The sequence below is a fragment of the Artemia franciscana genome, chromosome 11, assembly GCF_032884065.1.
Source record: "Artemia franciscana chromosome 11, ASM3288406v1, whole genome shotgun sequence".
Classification (NCBI taxonomy): domain Eukaryota; kingdom Metazoa; phylum Arthropoda; class Branchiopoda; order Anostraca; family Artemiidae; genus Artemia; species Artemia franciscana.
Window position 1 is genome coordinate 26,592,937 of NC_088873.1, and position 19,808 is coordinate 26,612,744.

Consider the following 19,808-nt stretch of genomic DNA (forward strand, 5'->3'; position numbering starts at 1 on the left):
CTTAAACAATGGACTAAGATCAATTTTTACAACCGAGGGTTCCCCACTTGTCTTGGGGCCCCGGGAGTGCTTTCTACATCCTTAGGTTCCTCAAACAATTATTTAACAACCAATAAAGTCTCGAAGAAAACATTTGTTTTGGTGAAGAATTACGCAACAAGCACCTACATTTTGTAGAAACTTTGCAATATATTTGCTAGCTTAAAAAAGTGCCAGCAGCGGTATTCAAAGGGGGGTACTGTGTCACAGAATCTAAAAACCCTACACTACTACTGAGATAAAAAAAAACTTGTTTCCACCTGAAGATACAACGCCATTTTTGCCTATATTGGAATGAAAGAAAAATTTGTTGTTATCGAGAGTTAGAGTCACTTGCTAGTGTTCTTATTCTTTTGCTGCATTCTCAGAGTCTTTATTTTGTTTTTGTATGGTCTTCGTTTCGAGAAAAGTTAGTGAATCCTCCACGCTAAAGGGGCAAAGCCTCGTTTTATCTTTATATTCATATACATTAGAAATCCTGGCATGGTTTTGTTTCAAAGAAGGTTTGTTATGCCTATATTCAAGCTGAAAAACAGGGAAGGAGAGAACATGACACCATGGATGTATAAGACACCAGGAGCCTACTTTTGGGTCTTTATTTAGTGACTAACCTGTTCAGATCCAAAATATCTTGAGAGTTCTAACCTAAACTAGCTACCTCTCCTGGGAAGGAAATACATTGTTAGATTGTTACAAATTAATTGAGCTATCGTTAAAAACCTGACTTGACATGATCCTGTGAAAATGGGTTCAAAACTATGTCCTGAACGAAAAATTTAAAGAAGAATTCCTTAAATAATGTACCTTTGTCGTAAAAAGATTTTAAAAAGAGTTCTATCTCGTGTTCATGAAAATGACCTACAATCAAGCAATAAAAAAAGCACTATACTTGCATCTGTATATAATCATCGTCTGTTGATTGGTGACTTATCTTGTAGAAAAACTGACTGAGATATAAAGCAGATTTTCCATGAATGTTTAACAATAATATTTATTACAGTGATCACTTCACTGTTGGTCAAACAACAAACGAACTTTGTAAGTACGCTTTGCCTTAAAGCAAAGATTATGTGGCTGGAGCCATCCTGGCTGAGTGGTTGGCACGCTGGCGTGGGAATTCTGTGTCCAAGGGGCACGGATTCAATCCCAGTTGTGACCAGTTATTTAGTTTGGAAGGGGGGTCAGTGGTGTAACTCTGTAAGCTCAGCCAGAGTCGACCCAGCTCTAAATGGGTACCTGGAGAAATCTGGGGAGGGTCAGCAGGAAGGGTTTGTGAAAGCACAGGATGGTTGGCCCCCAGCCCCCCATTGTACTTCCTGGCTGAAGGACCATGAAACGGAGATCAGCACCGCTGGTTTGGATCTTAAGGGTCTAGTGCCATCTTACTTACTTACTTACTTTTTTATGTGGCTTAAGTGAAATTAGTACTTAGGTTTATTATATGCATTCGATTTTCTTGATGTTGTGAGACTCTTTTTTTGTTTTTTTTTTATGAAAGGTAGTAAAACTTGCCAATTCATGCCAATGGCTAACCAATTTTCCTCCAGTTTGGAATATAAAGTATTTACCATATCCAATCTTCGTTGACCCAGATCCGTTATAATTTAAGTATGATTTTCGTAAATGCATATCTCTTTAGGATTATCTGAGCATCTTGTTCGAAAATCTGATTGGGATGAAAAAGAAGAATCCTTAGAAAGAGCCCTGAGGAAAGTAGCTGAAATCCGACTAGAAAGCGAATTCGAAGTAAAGAAAAGGAAACAAGAGATAGAAAAAGAAATATTAGTGCTCAAAGCTAACTATGAAGAAAAACTGTCGGAAAAAGAACACATATCTAAGGTACATGTTTAATTAAGATTTTTCTGGTAATTCTGGAATTACAAAACCTCCGCATTTTTCAAAGAGAAGTATTTCATTTTCCGAGAGTGTAGACTGGAAATAAATATATGAAGAGCTGATCTTTTTTTCACTGCATCTCTATAATACCTCTCAACCAATTATAATACCAGGAAAATCAATCCAGAAAAGTATTTTTCTTTTTCAAACTTCATCACACAGGATATTTTTTTCCCAACAATGGTTATTTCTTTTATTTTCGGTTTCCTTTATCTTTATCTTTTCCCGTCGTACTGGACTGTAAAAGGAAAAAAGAATTATCTTTAGCATGGGAATATAACTTTTCGTCATCTTAATACTATTTGACTTTTAAGCCTTCATGGCTGTTTCGAGATCTTTTTTACGCCAGACCAACTCTTAAAATAAATTTCATGTTTAAAGATATCCTTGTACAGTGTAGTAAATACTCATCGTAACTTACATGGTTGTATCATAGTTCACAATAACTAATTTTTTCACAGACCCACTGTGGCACATCCCTCAATATTTAGAACTCATTGAAGGTTTAGCCGAATCATGATTTTTAGAAGGCTATGGATGAGAATATATTCAATTATGTTTCTAGACAGACATTTTAAACAAATTTCCAAGCGCAACGATAAGAAGATTAAAAGAATTTATATGGTTGGGCTAAAAGAAGAAAATATTAACAGAATGGTAGGGAATGTTTAAAAACATGGTGTTTAAAACATTTTAGACTTGAGCATTTTTGAAAAAAAGGAAAAAGAATCCTGCAGTATTTAAAGTGATACAAAATCCATGGTCCCGTCGTCTAGGCGTGAAAAAGACAAGAACGATGAGAAACTTTAGATTCAAATTACATAATTTGTTGCCACATTCTTCTCCGAGTTTTTTTGTTTACTTTTGAATATGCAAAATCTTGACAGCCAATTAAAGGGGTTCAATTTGAAAAATATTTTTTCACGGTTACCAAGCGGTTTTATTTAACGGTTTTATTCAGTTAAATATGTCAAAGTGATATGTAATTTTTTGTAAGTTCCAGAACATTTTTCAAGGTCATATTGCATTTACAGGTACTTAATAATGAGCTAGAAGAGCTGAAAAAAGAATCAAAATCAAAATTAGAAAAGATGACCAACATTTTTCAAAAGGAGTTGGCTAAGACGGTAGAATTGTATGAAACTCGCCTAGTTGTTGGATATGAGCGTGAAAAGGAAGCAAAAGACAATGTAGAAGCACTCACTAACACACTTGAAAAGTGAGTGGTTTTTTTTTCTCCACTATTCTTTCCCTCTACAATGACAGGTTTCAAAATCATATTTTGGCAAATCATAGAATTAATATTTTTGAAACGATGACCAAAAATCCTTGAGGCACATCTGGACTCTGTAAAGGTTTTTTCACCGAAACCAGAGATCTTTCTAAATGTGTTCGAAACAAATACTTTTTTGAAAAGGAATTGGAATTTTGCTTTTCGCATTTTATGAAGTCCTGCTAAAATCCGGTCTAATCTTCTCATGACACTAAAATAATCATAAGAGGGCAAATTCTTGCTATGAGTTGTATAAGAGCGTTTCATTATTATTTGATTCAAGAGAACCTTTTGTAGCTTAATATTGAACTGAAACTTATAAAACAAATTTTTGGATATTTGTAATCTAGCGCCAAAACTGTATTAGTTTTGCACTCATCTGTATTTTTGCCGCAGGTTTACTGCATGAGTAAATGTTTTATCTGAGGGAGTAAATGCCACAATATTTTGCCCACAGTGTAGAAAGCCTGTAATCCTCCTTCCTAAAATCTTGCCTTCTCGATGGAACGATATTTCAAAATTTATAGCTTTCCTATACCACAAAATCTCTTTAATCTCTCTCTCCTTCTAGAGAACTCTTTACATAGTCTAATAAATGGCAAAAGAAAGACCCACACAGAAATGTTAAAAATCTAACTACTTTCTGATCTACTCACACAAATGTACTGTTAAAAAGTGAGCTTGTCTTTCGATCTGTCGTCACGCACTTCTTTGGCGAGAAGTGCTTGGCACAAATCTCAAGAGTTTCAGCCTATCACAATCTTCAACAGGTGAACCCCCGTACCCATGTTAATCCAAATTATTGGTTTGTTAAGGTCAAGTTGAGGTAATTAGTGGGACTACACTAATTTACAAGGTAAAGGCCAAAGAAAGATTACATGGTATGTAAAAGTTAGCCGTGGAAGGGTGAAACAGGGAGTCCCTAAAGTGAGAATTAATTTAACTTACGAGAAGGGACATTTATCTCATAATTAGGGCCAGAGGCCCAAACCTTGGGAATACTGGGGCTATTTATCAGAGAAGTCACAACCCTCTAAAATTTAAATATAAGTAATTCATTTAAATAAACAGATGCACAAGTGTAATTGAAATTGTGACTAATATAGCTTTCTTCATCTTTATGTACGTTATTAACAGACACAACAACTTTATCTCGTGGAATGGACTTGTTCCTTAGTGATCTTGAATTTCTTCTTTCTTTTAAAGGTTAGAATTTGCTTTTGCTTTTGCTTTTGTTAGCTTAATACACTATACTGAAGGTACTTCAAATATTTTTGCCTACAAATTTGAATGATTAGTCAAAATAACTTGTGAAATGCCTTCATAACCATATTGATAAAATTTTATCACAAACCATTTTCCTCCCGAATTTTTCATAATTGTCATTTTTGGTAGTTTTTATTTAAAAAAGAAATCCTTAAATGGATATCCTAGAGTAAGACTGTTCACCACAACAGATATTTGCTTAAAGGAAAAAGAGTCTTAAGTAGTTTTAATGCTATTTTACAATACTGATTTTATTTTAATTTTTTAAGAGAAAGAAAGGCTTTTGAAACTACATTGGAGTCAATTAAGCAAATGCATCTTGTTGAGTCAAAAGCACTACAGTCAGAACATGAAGCCACATTGAAACAGGTAATTCATAGGCTTTAGTTCTTTATCCACTTTTTGACAACTGCTTTGCACAAGTGTTAATAATTATCCATTATTAGCATTGATTTGTTTGTGTACGTGCGTTTAAAAAGAGTGTATCACATTTCTAAGGGGTTTGAAAAATGTTTTTTAAGGGATCACCTTTGTTGGAATACTTTTCCATGTACAGACTGCTGTATGTTTTATTAAAACTACCTATATAAACGAACAATAACTGCATATTCATGTATATATTTTTTTCGTGGAACTGGCTCAATATTTTTTCGAGAAAATCGTTATCCTGGGCCTAAAAAACGATCTAGATAGGTCAAAAGCATTAGGAGTCTTGTTAAGAGCCTTAGTTTTGGAAAAAATATTTTCATGAGTGACGTCATTTTTATATACATACTAGCTGTTGGGGTAGCATTGATTTGTTCATGTATTATATATATATATATATATATATATATATATATATATATATATATATATATATATATATATATATATATATATATATATATATATATATATATATATATATATGTTTTTAACTACGTAAAACTTGCGAATATACAACATTCTTCGATGTCCCATTGTTGTTGATGGTGATTGCTAATCGAACATTCCCTGTGTCCCCATCGTCATTTATATATCCCCCTGTGCCCCCGGCATCCCCCTTGTAGTTGTGTCCCTGTGTCCCGGTCGTCATTTATATTCTCAGTATCCCGGTCGTCATTTGTGTCCCAGTGTCCCAGTCTGTAATTTCTCTTTGAGCGTCCCGGTCGTCATTTATATTCCCTGTGTCCTGGTGTCCCGGTCGTCATTTGTGTCCCGGTCTGTAATTTATCTTTGAGTGTCCCGGTCGTCATTCATATCTCCTGGTCGTTATTTGTGTCCCAGTGTCCCAGTCTGTACTTTCTCTTTGAGTGTCCCGGTCGTCATTTATATTCCCTGTGTCCCGGTGTCCCGGTCGTCATTTGTGTCCCGATGTCCCGGTCTGTAATTTATCTTTGAGTGTCCCGGTCGTCATTTATATCTCCCGGTCGTTATTTGTGTCCCAGTCTTTAATTTCTCTTTGAGTGTCCCGGTCGTCATTTATATTCCCTGTGTCCCGGTTTTTAGTTTTCTTTTTCTCCTTTATATTCCAGTTTTTTTCCTTTTTTTAGTTTTTTTTCTTTTTCAGTTTTGGTTTTTTTAGTTTTTTTTATTGGTTATTAGTTTTTTTCTTTTTAGTTTTTTTTTGTAGTTTTTACCTTTTTCTTAGTTTTTTTTTTAGTTTTTTTTCTTTTTTAGTTTTTTACCTTTTTTATTTTTTTAGCTTTTTTAGTTTTTTTAGTATTTTTTTTTTAGTTTTTTTTTTGTACTTTTTACCTTTTTTAGTTTTTTTCTTCTTTTGTATTAATGCTAAAGCCAAGGTTGGAACCTGGAACCTGGAACATAACGCTTTACCAACTCAGCTACTTCGGCTTTAATACATTTGTTTTTGAATTGGTATATGATGAAATAATTCAGACGTCATATAATGACGACACTCGACAGACAGACAGACAACTTATTTTTATATATATAGATAGATATATAGATGTATTGCAATGACGTTGCCATACTTGTCACACTTGTGTGGAAAAGTTAAATATTTTCATGGGTGGAGCAGCTTACAAAAAATTGCTTAAAGAGCAAAAAACTGGCAATTGCAAAAACATTTGTATTTATTTTGACAAAGGATTACAACAATTCAGAACCTAAAAGAAAAACCAAAAGCATGAATCTTAGTAGAAATCGTTGTTGGAATTCAGACTTGATTCAAAAGTGTCCTTTTTTGACACAAAAATAGGTTTAGCTCTTAAGTTCCTTAAACTGCAAAAATGTTTATGGTTCCAGAGCAACAATTTTATTTTTTAATTTACACACGAAAAAAACTTGAAAATTGTAAAGTCAGTTTGTTTTTTGTTAGATAAAATCAGTTCACTAAATAAAGCGCAACCAGTTATATCAATGTATATAAAAATAAGTTGTTTGTTTGGCGACTGACGTCATGTTTGTGTGTCGACTGACGTCATGTTTGTCGACTGACGTCATTATAAGGATTGAGCATCATGCCGTCATGAAGTTTTTTGTCGACTGACGTCATGTTTGTTATGACGTCAAAGGCTTTGTATGTTCAAGTTTAAGTTCAAGTTCTATTTATTTTCATAAAATAACAATAACAAAAACAATATCCCAAAGGCCTCAATGACCTGTTATCTGGGAAACGGCATACAATAAATAAAGAATCATAAAAACTTGTCATAAACATACTAAACAACATCTAAATATAAATATGTAAGGAAAAGAAATCAACTCACAGGCAGTCCCCACGAAACAGCGACCCTCACATCACCCGATAATAAAATACAAGTTAAAATTCTCGCGTCATCGAGGATACAACACCAACAAAACAACAACCCAAAAAAAGGAAAAAAAAATTATAAATAAACCATAAGAAACATTTAATAAGAAGCCTTTAATAAGAAACTTTTCATCTGTCTCTTAAAGGAGCCAAGTGTTCGTGACTGCCGGATCTCAGCGGGAACCAAGTTCCAAGCACGTCCCACAGTCACAGCCAGGCCGAAGTCTGAACGAACCGAGGGACTAGCTGGAATCATCACATCCTCCCGGTTACGAACGATATATAAATTTACTTCCCCTACTAGTTTAAGCAGTCCCGAAAAACAACAGGGGAGATCTCCCTGAAAATATTGATATGCCAACGAAGATAAGAGATAAAACATAAATATCTTAAATTTTGAGGAGGTCAAGAGGAGTGTGTGTAGCCTACTGGAGAATTCTTGCCGCTTTCTCATAAAGATTGTGAATAGGAGCAAGAACCGAGGGGAATCTGGACATCCACACAGACGAACAGTAACATATAAATCAGAGAAAAGTATAAAAGACGGAGGATAGGGAAAGGGAATAAACGCTTTAATTTTCGGATGATCCCAAGTCCTCGGGAAATTTTCACTCTTATTATTTGAACATGCCACTTAAATGATAAATGTTCATCCAAAAGAACTCCCAGGAATCGCACATATCGATCCGGGGACGACTTATGGAGCTTCTTGGTGCATGAAGCTCAGTAATTGTTGGGCAGCTCACACCTTTACGAGAAAAAATAAGAAGGTAGGACTTTTTTACATTTAAAGTTAGTTGATTTATGTCAAACCAAAAGAGTATTTTCTCAGACATTGCTTGAAGCTTTAGAATATGGGATGATTCATCCGGAGCTGCAGCACCTAAAGTAGTGTCATCTGCAAATGCTATTAATTCTTCTTGACTATTATGTGTGAACACCAACGTACTCTGAGAGTAAGATTTGTGACACAATCCACAGCAAACATTGTTAATTGGGGTGTTAAAAAGTCGGTAGAGATCGTTCACATATATGAGGAAGAGGGTTGGCCCAAGAATAGAACCTTGGGGTACTCTGTATTCAATTAGAACTTTTTCGTCTGTAACTTCTGTGTTGATAGATCTGTCAGTCAGGTATGACGAGAACCAAGACAATGCTTCCCCATGGACACCAAACTGACAAAGTTTACCAATGAGAATCTTATGTGTAAGGCTGTCAAAAGCTTTCTTTACATCAAGAAAAATGGCTGCAGGAATAAGATTAGAATCTAAGACGGCATTATAAGTATATAAGAAGGCCTTTCAAAGAGAAATTTATAATATAGATCTTAAAATGACAGAAGAACCCACAACGGCAGAAGAAACAGCCGAGGAAGCTGCTCAAAGAGCTATTGCCAAAAGGCCTGCGGCTAATAGAGAAAGTAAGAAAAGAAAGCTTGCCGAGGAATCACAACAACAGTGTGAAAACGGGCTTGTGGCTAATAGAGAAAGTATGAAAAGAAAGCGTGCCGAGAAATCACAACAACATCGTGAAAACAGGCTTGCGTCTCAAAGAGAAATCACCAAAAAATCACAAGAGCAATCTGAAACAACCTGGACAACGAGAGTCAAAACGTATCAAAACTGAAAATGATTGCGATGATGATTGGGTTTGGGATTTTGACTTGAATAAGGTCATCAATGCCTACCAGATTTTAGTTAAAAAAAAACAAAGGTTCGGCGATATGTATTTCATAGTGACGAAAGACAAGTCAAGGTAAAACAAACCAAACAACTTGAAAATGATACCGATGATAAAAAAAACTACATTGAAAGGACTATCGTTTCCCATAAATAATAATTTAGTGCTTCTGTTCAAAACAGCAATCGAATTGATGCCTACTGATACGCAACTATCAACGAAGTGGCAATCGTTATGGTCGGTGATTTGTATATGACGTCAAAGGCTTTGTAATATGACGTCATTATAAGTATATATGAAAACGTCTCAAAGAGAAGTTTTTATTAAACTCATCGATGCTACGATGCCTTACAATATCCTATCATTTTTGGGATGGAGCCGATGACGACCGGGACACTCAAAGAGAAATTACAGACCGAGACACCGGGACACAAATGACGACCGGGACACAGGGACACAACTACAACAGGGACTCCGGAAGGGCACATGGGGGATATATAAATGACGACGGGGACACAGGGAATATTCGATTAGCAATTACCATCAACAAAGCCCAAGGGCAATCATTAGAAAAATGCGGTATTTATCTGAATACGGATTGTTTTCCCATGGACAATTATATGTTGCATGTTCAAGAGTCGGTAAACCTGACAATCTATTTATATGCACAGAAAATGGGACAGCGAAGAATATTGTATATTCGCAAGTTTTACGTAGTTAAAGATATCTATCCACATTCACAGGTGGGACACAAGGACACAACTACAATGGCGCGTAACTAATATGGCGCATAACGACTTACGCGCGCGGGGGGGGCTTGGGGGGTCGCGAAGTGCCACACCAACAGCTAGTAATTTCAATAAGAAGGCCCGAAAAGCTGAAATTTGCAAATATTGCAAATGAGGATTCTTACCTGAACTATCAAACGTTGTAGGACCGAGAGAACTGGTCCAAACAAATTAAATTTACAGTGGGGGAAAATGAACAACCTAGATCATCAAATGAGATAAGACCAATACGGTCAGATAAAGAGATGGGCATTGCTAGATTGTTTGAAGTAATCAAAACCCGAAATCAAAAATAAAGACTAATGCGGTTAGAAAATGTGCAACAGCGAGTATCAATACGTATCAAAGATATGAAGAGCAAAGATACGAGCAGTTAGAAGATATGCGAAAACGCAAATTAGAGTGTCAAAAAAGAAAATGAACAGCAAAGGCATGGGTGGTTCGAAGATATACTAAAACAGGAATTATAGCGTGTCAAAAATGAAAATGAAGAGCAAAGACTTGGGCTGTTAGAAAATAAGAGACATCGATAATCAAACTTCATCAAACCACATCAGGATGGTTGTAACGAAGCTGTGGTATCGTTTTAACATCAAGAAGAGGTGACATCATGACATCAAGAAAATGCTCAAATTGTCTGCGGTTAGAAGACAAGCGACACTTGTTGCCGGGCCCTGCCGCCTGCCGAGTGCCCAGGCCCGGCAACAAGGCCGCCGTGCTTCCGGTACTCATATTTATGTTTTGTTTTTTTACTATTTATGCATAGCGTATTCATTTTTTTACCAATATAGTCATAATTTCTTTTAATTATTTGTAGTTGTTTATCATGGTTGCCATCGTGTGGGGATTTTGTTGGAAAAAAACCTGTTAAGTGAGGAAAAATTGTAATTTGAAGCTGATTCGGAAATGATAACTTTTATTTCGATTAATCTTAATGAGTAAAAATTCGTTGTAAGAACAAGCTTTTAATATTTAAGGAATTTTCCTGAACCCCACAAAATTTATCTCAGATTAATATAAAATCTGCATTATTACAATTACTATAGCCTAAACCCCATTTGGGATAATTAAACTTCCCAATTTGAGCAACAAGAAAAGTAACTTTTTGCTTAGGATGTGTTTCCTTTTTTCTTTATTTTTTTTCTGTCACCATTTTTGAGGTGCTGAAACATCGTAGAAAAATAAAGAATTTTTCTTAGCAAAGAAGTGCGTTCTGAATACTTTCTGAGTGCCAAGACTTGCGAAAAGGAAATATGATCCGACGTCTTTATCACTCAGTCATCAAAGATTTCGAATAATTAGTAAGATTTGAAGTTATTTTGGGTAGCAGCCCACCATGACACATTACACAATGAATAGGCAGATTATAGTACTACGCACACGATTAATCCAGAATCTTCCAAAAATTTCCAAAAATTTACCAGTGTGGAAAAGACCTTTTGCTAGGGTTCCGAAGGACAGTATGTAGGTTGTTGGAACCTTTGGTCTTTGTTTTTTTTTTTGGATTAAATAAAAAAACAAGCTTGTTTTAACTGAAAGTAAGGAGTGACATTAAAACTTAAAACGAACAGAAATTACTCCGTATATGAAAGGAGCTTTTCCTCCTCAACGCCCCGGTCTTTATGATAAAGTTTGACTCTTTCTCTTAACTCTATTTTTTAAAACAGTGAAAAACTTTAGCGTAAACAGCGGGGTGTTGAAGATGAAAAGCCCCTTTCATATACAGAGTAATTTCTGTGTGTTTTAAGTTGTAATGTCGCTCCTTACTTTCAGTTTAAAAAAATTTGTTTTTTTATTTAATTTCTGAACGATTAATGCATGTTTTGATTTGGGCTCTCCGCACATAAATAATTAAAACGAACTTTGCGTTTTTTTTCTGGCTAAATGGCTTTCTCATTGTTTTAATTCGAAGATTTTGACAAGAAAAGGAGCGGGGGAGGAGGCCTAGTTGCCCTCCAGTTGTTTTACTACTTAAAAAGGCAACTAGAACTTTTAATTTCTTTCGAATGTTTTCATTAGTAAAAAATATACATAGCTAACGATTTAACTTACGTAACGAACTTCTATATTCGTATATTTTTATTACGTATATGAGGGGGTTCACCCCCTCGTCAATACCTCGCTCTTTATACTAAAGCTTAAATTTTCTCCCAATTCCTTAAGAATGACCCCTGAATCACAAAGGCCGTAGAAAAAATAGCTGAAATTGCTAAAAATACTTTAGCGTAAAGAGCGAGGTATTACGAGGAAGTGAACCCCTCATATGCGTAATAATTTCTGTTCGTTTTAAGTTTTAATACTGCTCCTTACTTTGAGTTGAGAAAACTTTTCATATTTATTTTTTATTGCTTTTTTAAATAATTCTAAAAAATCCTGCGCCCTCTTCATTGAAATTGCGCCCCATGATAAATTTTTCCATGAAAAGATCCTCCCACGTAACTCTCCCCTCAAGTTCTCCCCCCCCCCCCCCAAACCAGAAATATCCCCCTGAAAACGTCTGTACACTTCCCAATAACCATTACTATATGTAAACAATGGTCAAAGTTTGCAACTTGCCTTCCCTCCCACGGGGACTGCGGGGGAGTAAGTCGTCCCTAAAGACCTAGTTATTAGGTTTTTCGACTATGGTGAATAAAATGTCAATCTCAGAATTTTTATCCGGTGACTTTGGGGAAAAATGAGCGTGGAAAGGGGCCTAAGTGCCCTCCAATTTTTCGGTCCCTTAAAAAGGACATTAGAACTTTTAATTTCCGTTAGAATGAGCCCTCTTGTGACATTCTAGGACCACTGAGTCGTTATGATCACCCCTGGGGAAAAAAACAACAACAAAACAAATAAACACGCATCCGTGATCTGTCTTCGGGCAGAAAATGCGAAATTCCACATTTTTATAGATAGGAGCTTGAAACTACTATATTCGGATTCTCTGATAAGCTGAATCTGATGGTGTGATTTTCGTTAAGACTGTATGACCTTTTGCGGTGTTTCCACCTATTTTCTGAAATAAGGCAAATTTTCTCAGGCTCGTAACTTTTTATGGGTAAGACTAAACTTGATGAAACTTCTATATTCTTTTGGTGTAACTATTGGTTCCAAAATTCCATTTTTAGAGTTTCGGTTACTATTGAGCCGGGTCGCTCCTTACTACAGTTTGTTACTACGAACTGTTTGATAAATGTTCTTTCTTTTTCTCTTTCTTTGGCTCTGCTAATCCAGAATTATCCGAAAATTCATAAAACCAGTGTGGAAAAGGCCTTTTACTAGGGTTCCGAAGGACAGTATGGTGGTTGTTGGAACCTTTGGTCCTTTTTTATAAGATAAATGTTCTTTCTTTTTCTCTTTCTTTGGCTCTGTTAGTTATCCCCTTTCCTTTTATTGTTAATCCTTAGTTTTCTCTTAATATTAACGGAATTTTTCCTTGATTGTGTAGACAGTTAAACGCACTGATTATAATTGTGCACTTAAAAGGGTGACACACTCTGGTTAAAAATGTATTTTTGAACAGTAATTCTGGTCAAAATTTACGAGGAAGAAAAGGGGAAATATGTTAATGCATTTGAGCTTGACGTTGCACCCAATGAGGGTTTGGATTGGCTCGAATCGACATGCTGCACTTAGGCAACTTTGCTGGCCCAGGGGCAAGGAGATTTTGTTTTTTAGTTCTTATATTGAGTTTGAAGTGAATATATTATAGTTTCTTTATTTTATACCCTTGACTTTTTTATTAGCCTAGATAGGGTCTGAAGCCTAGAGAAAGGCTGAGATTAGATAGGCTTGGTATAGGAAGCTATTCTATACTAGCTAGAGATATTAATGGTAATCCAGGTTATGGCACGCTTGGCCTAGAGGTTGGCTCGTTTGACCGTTTGATCACGTTACCATACCCTGGAACAGGGTATACCGTACTAGGGTATTACCATAACCTATATCTACATGACGGTAGTGGTAGCCGCAAGGCTCTCCACGCCAATATAGGTAATACTCTAGCTGGTAGAGAAGTATTTTCACTATAAGCAAAGCAAACTTAAAAAATATATATATTCTAGACAAGATCTCTAAGCAAGGTATAAATATTGATTCATATAACTTTGATCCTTAAGATTGTTCCTGTGATAATATTCTTTATGTAAGGGTTGATTTTTCTGTAGTTGATTATGTCACCAATTATAATCTATATTCCTTTTTCCAGGAATTGCAACTAACTATAAATGCTATGGTTAATCATAGTGTGACCGAACGTACTGATGAGATTAAAGAAAACGAAGATTTCAGAAGCACAAGTAAAAGAACAGACTACAATTGCTTGGCAAAAAGAGATGAAGATTCACACATGACATTAAGGCTTCGTGCTGAAGCTGGATATCTGAAGAAAAAACTTGAAAGGTAAATGAGCTTGTCGGTAGCCAATCTAACTAAAATAGCCCATTTCCAAAGCAGTAGTTATTTCTTTCACTTTGATATGATTCCTAGATTCCTGCCTATTAAATAAGTTGGTGAAGCCGAAACTGCTGCTTTATGTGATAAATAAAAAAACAAGTTTTTTAACTGAAAGTAAGGGGCGACATTAAAACTTAAAACGAACAGAAATTACTCCGTATATGAAAGAGGCTTTTCCTCCTCAACGCCCCGCTCTTTACGCTTAAGTTTGACTCTTTCTCTTAACTCTACTTTTTAAAACAGTAAAAAAATTTAGAGTTAAGAGCGGGGCGTTAAGGAGGAAAAGCCCCTTTCACATAGGGAGTAACTCTTGTTCGTTTTAAGTTTTAATATCACTCCTTACTTTCAGTTAAAAAACTTGTTTTTTTAATTTAATTCCTGAACGTTTTTGAATTAATGCATGTTTTGATTTTGGCTCTCCGGACATAAATAATTAAAACAAAATTTGCATATTAATTTTTTTTGGCTAAATGGCTTTCTCATAGTTTTAATCGGAAGATTTTGAGAAAAAAGGAGCGGGGAGGAGGCCTAGTTGCCCTCCAATTTTTATTAGTTTAAAATGCTTTTAATTTTTTACGAACGCTTTCATTAGTGAAAAATATAAGTAACTTACGTAACAAGCTTCTATATTCGTATGTTTTTATTACGTATATGAAGGGGCTCACACCCTGTTGAATACCTGGCTCTTTACACTAAAACTTCAATTTTGTCCCAATTCCGTAAGAATGACTTTGTGAATCACAAAGGCCGTAGAATAAATAGTTGAAATTACTAAAAATAATTTAGCGGAAAGAGCCAGGTGAACCCCTCATGTGTGTAATAATTTATGTATGTCTTAAGTTTTAATGCTGCTCCTTACTTCCAGTTGAAAAAACTTTTCATATTTATTTTTTTATTGTTTTTTTTAAATAACACTAGAAAATCCTGCGCCCCCTTCATTGAAATTCTCTTCCCCCATGAAAATTTCCTCCATGGAAAAATCTTCCCACGTAACCCCCCTCAACTTCTCTCCCCCCCTAAACCAAAAAGTCCCCCCTGAAACCGTCTGTACACTTCCCAATACCTATTAGTATATGTAAACAAGAGTTAAAGTTTGTAAGTTGCAGCCCCTCCTACGGACTCTCTGGGGAAGTAAGTCGTCCCGAAAGACACAGTGTTTTTCGACTATGGTGAATAAAATGGCTATCTCAGAATTTTGATTCGGTGACTTTGGGGAAAAAGAGCGTGGGAGGGGCCTAGGTGCCCTCCAATTTTTTGGCCACTTAAAAGAGCACTAGAACTTTTAATTTCCGTTAAAATGAGCCCTCACACGACATTCTAGGACCACTGAGTCGATACGATCACCCCTGGGAAAAAAAAACAAATAAAAACAAATAAACACGCATCCGTGATTTGTCTTCTGGCAAAAAATGCAAAATTCCACATTTTTATAGATAGGAGCTTGGAACTTCTACATTCGGATTCTCTGATACGCTGAATCTGATGGTGTGATTTTCGTTAAGATTGCATTACTTTCAGGGGTGTTTCCCCCTATTTTCAAAAATAAGGCAAATTTTCTCAGGCTCGTTACTTTTGATGGGTAAGACTAAACTTGATGAAACTTATATAATTAAAATCAACATTAAAATGCAATTTTTTTATGTAACTATTGGTATCAAAATTCCTTATTTTAGAGTTTCAGTTACTATTGAGCCGGGTTGCTCCTTACTACAATTCGTTACCACGAACTGTTTGACTGGTAAAATACCTTTTTTTCTTTTTTTTTCGTTGATTTGAAAATTTGACAGATAAATGGACTTTTCAGCAGCCAAAATGACCAAGATATTCCCCTCAAAGAAGTGGTAATTTCTTTCAATTTAATATAATTCATAGATTCATGCTTATTAAGTAAACTGGTGATGGCGAAACTGCTACTTTATGTGACTGGTAAATTACCGTTAGGGTTTTTTTCATCGAGTTGAAAACTTTCAAGGTAAATGAACTTTTCAGTAGCCAATCTGACCAAGATATTACCCTCAAATCAGTAGTTATTTCTTTCACTTTAATAATATTCATAGATTCATGCTTATAACGTAAATTTGTGAAGCCGAAAATGCTACTTTATGTGACTGGTAAAATACCGTTAGGTTGTTTTTTCACTGATTTGAAAACCTTAAGGCAAATAAGCCTTTCAGTAGCCAATCTGACCAAGATATTCTCCCCAAAGTAGTAGTTATTTCTTTTACTGTAATATAATTCATATATACATACTTACTAAGTAAATTGGTGAAGCTGAAACTGCTTCTTTATGTGACTGGTAAAATACTGATAGGTTCTATTTTCGTTTTAAAAACTTGAAAGGTAAATGAGCTTTTCAGTAGCCAATCTGACCAAGACTTACCCCCCCCCCAAAGCAGTAGTTATTTCTTATATTTTAATATAATTTATAGATTCAAGCTTATTAAGTAAATTGATGAAGCCGAAACTGCTGCTTTATGTGACAGGTAAAAAACCGTTAGGTAATATTTCCCCCAAAGCAATAGTTATTTCTTTCACTTGTATACAATTCATAGATTCGTGATTATTAAGAAAATCGGGGAAGTCGAAACTACTGCTTTAGGTGACTGGTAAAATACCGTTAGATTTTTTATTTTTTTATTTGAAATTGATTTGAAAACTTAAAAGCTAAACGAGTTTTCAGAATCCAGTCTGACTAAGATATTCCCCTCAAAGCAGCAGCTAATTTTTATACTTTAATATGATTCATAGATTCATGCTTATTAAGTAAATTTGTGAAGCCAAAACTGCTGCTTGTTGTGACTGGTAAAATACCGTCAAGTTTTTATGGCAGTTGGTATTTACCAAGTGACATATAGCGATCGCAAATTTTGTCGGTCTGTCGGTCCCGCATTTGCTAGTTTAGGCACTTCCAGATAAGCTAGAACGATGAAATTTGGCAGGCGTATCAGGGACCAGAACATATTAAATTAGAAATAGTCATTTCCCTGATACGACCATCTTGGGGGGGGGGGGGTGAGGAGACCGTTAATTCACCAAAATTAGAAAAAATTAGGTATTTTTAACTTATGAACGTATGAAGGGATATTAATGAGATTTTATGTTTTGAAGGATATCGTTTCTCAGAGCTCTTATTTAAAAAATCCAACCGTATCCGGTGACATTGGGGGAGTCGAAGGGGGAAACCTAAAATCTTGGAAAACGCTTAGAGTGGAGAGATCGGGATGAAACTTGGTGGGAAAAATAAACACAAGCCCTAGATACGTAATTGGCATAACCGGAACGGAACTGCCTTCTTTGGGGGAGTTGGGGGAGGGTTAATTCAGAGAAATTGAAAAAAATGAGGTATTTTTAACTTACAAACAAGTGATCGGATCTTAATGACATTTTATATTTAGAAGGACCTCTTAGCACAAATCTTTAATTTTAAATGCCGACCGGATGCAGTGTCATTGGGGGGAGTTGGGGTGGACCAGAAATCTTGATAAACGCTTAGAGAGGAGAGATCAGGATGAAACTTGGTGGGAGAAATTGGTAGGCGAGCCAGAGGCCTGCACAAATTTAATTGATAACAGTCGTTTCCCCGATTCGACCATCTGGGGGGCTGGAGGGAGAGGAAAAATTGACAAAATTGAGATAATTTTAACTTACGAACGGGGGGATCGGATCTTAATGAAATTTGATATTAAGAAGAACCTCGTGTCAGAGAGCTCTTATTTTAAATCCCGAACATATGATATTGATATTGGGGGAGTTGGAGGGGGAAACCGCTTATAATGGGGAGATTGGGATAAAACTTGGTGGGAAGAATAAGCATAAGTTCTAGATACGTGATTGACATAACTGGACTGAATCCATTCTTTTTGGGGGAGTAGGGGGGAGTCAATTCGGAAAAATCGGAAAAATTAAGGTATTTTTAACTTACGAACGGATGACCGGATCTTAAGGAAATTTAATATTAAGAAGGAACTCATGTCTCGGAGCTTCTATGTTAAATCCCGGCCAGATCTGATGATATTGGGGGTAGCTGAAGCGGGAAACCAGAAATCTTGGAAAACACTTTGAGCGGAAGGGCCGGGATGAAACTTGGTGGATAGAATAAGCAGATGTCGTAGATAAGTGATTGACGTAACCGGACTGGATCAGTTCTCTTTGAGGGAGTTAGGGGGAGGTTCAGTGCTTTGGCGACTTCGGGGGTTCTGGATGTGCTAATTTGGAAAAATGAAAATTTTGGACGATGAAAATTGGCAGGCATGTCAGGGACCTGCACAAATTGACTTGATAACAGTTGTTTTCCCCGATTCGACCATCTGGGGGCTGAAGGAAGAGGAAAATTAGAAAAAAACGAAGCATTTTTAACCTACGAGTGGATGATTGGTTCTCAATGAATTTAGATATTTAGAAGGACCTCGTATATCAGAGCTATTATTTTAAATCCCGACAGGCATTGAGTCTCTGATTTTCCTTTTAAATCAATCTTTGATTCTTAGTATTTTGCTAGAGCTCATGCCATATGAGATCTTGGCTCTTGGCTCTTTCGACCTCGTCACAAGTGCCATATGAGCTCTTAGCTCTTGTTTTTCGTCGATCTGAAAACTGGAAAGGTAAATGAGTTTTCAGAATCCTGTCTGACCAAGACATTTCCCTCGAAGCAGTAGTTATTTCTTATACTTAAATGTTTTTCATAGATTCATGCTTATTAAATAAATTTATGGAGCCAAAACTGCTGCTTTATGTGACTGGTGAAATATCTTCAGGGTTTTTCGTTGATTTGAAAACCTGAAAAATAAATGAGTTCTCAGTGGCCAACCTGACCGAGATATTCCCCTCGGAGCTGTAGTTATTTCTTCCACTTTAATATTATTCATATATTCATGCTTATTAGGTAAATTGGTGTCGCCAAAACTGCTGCTTTATGTTGCTGATAAAATACCATCAAGTTTTTTTTGTGGATTTGAAAACCGGAAAAATAAATGAATTTCAGTAGCCAACCTGACCAAGATACTCCCCCCAAAGCAGTAGTTATATCTCTCACTTTAATAAAATTCATAAGCATGAATAAGATTCATGCTTATTAAGTAAATTGTTGAAGCCGAAACTGCTGCTTTATGTTACTGGTAAAATACCGTCAGGTTTTTGTGGCACTTGGTATCTACCATGTGACATATAGCGATCGCAAATTCTGTTGGTCTGTCGGTCTGTCCCGGTTTTGCTACTTTAGGTACTTCCAGGTAAGCTAGGACGATGAAATTCGACAGGCATATCAGGAACAAGACAAAATTAAATTGGAAATTGTCTTTTCCCCAATTCTACCATCTGGGGGGGGGGGGATTGGGGGACGGTTAAATCGGAAAAATTAGAAAAAATGAGGTATTCTTAACTTACGAACGGTTGATCGGATCTTAATGAAATTTGATGTTTGAAAGGATATCGTGTCTCAGAGCTCTTATCTAAGATCCTGAGGGGATCTGGTGACATTGCGGGGTGTTGGGGGGGACTTACAATCTTGGAAAACGCTTAGAGTGGAGGGATCGGGATGAAACTTAGTGAGAAAATAAGCACAAGTCCTAGATATGTGATTGACATATCTGGAACGGATCCACTCTCTTTGGGGGAGTTGGGGTTGGGGGTTAGTTCTAAAAAAATAGGAAAAAAATGAGGTATTTTTAACTTA

The 19,808-nt window shown here is 36.0% G+C and overlaps 1 protein-coding gene across 1 annotated transcript in view; it reads left to right on the forward strand.

Moving 5' to 3' along the window:
* The window catches only part of LOC136032581 (cilia- and flagella-associated protein 57-like), a 121,053-nt gene that overhangs the window by 68,721 nt on the left and 32,524 nt on the right, over positions 1-19,808 (forward strand). The window contains exons 11-14 of the mRNA XM_065712851.1: positions 1,679-1,878; positions 2,970-3,154; positions 4,744-4,843; positions 13,890-14,083. Of these exons, the coding sequence (XP_065568923.1) occupies positions 1,679-1,878; positions 2,970-3,154; positions 4,744-4,843; positions 13,890-14,083 (679 nt within the window). The remainder of the gene's footprint in view (positions 1-1,678; positions 1,879-2,969; positions 3,155-4,743; positions 4,844-13,889; positions 14,084-19,808) is intronic.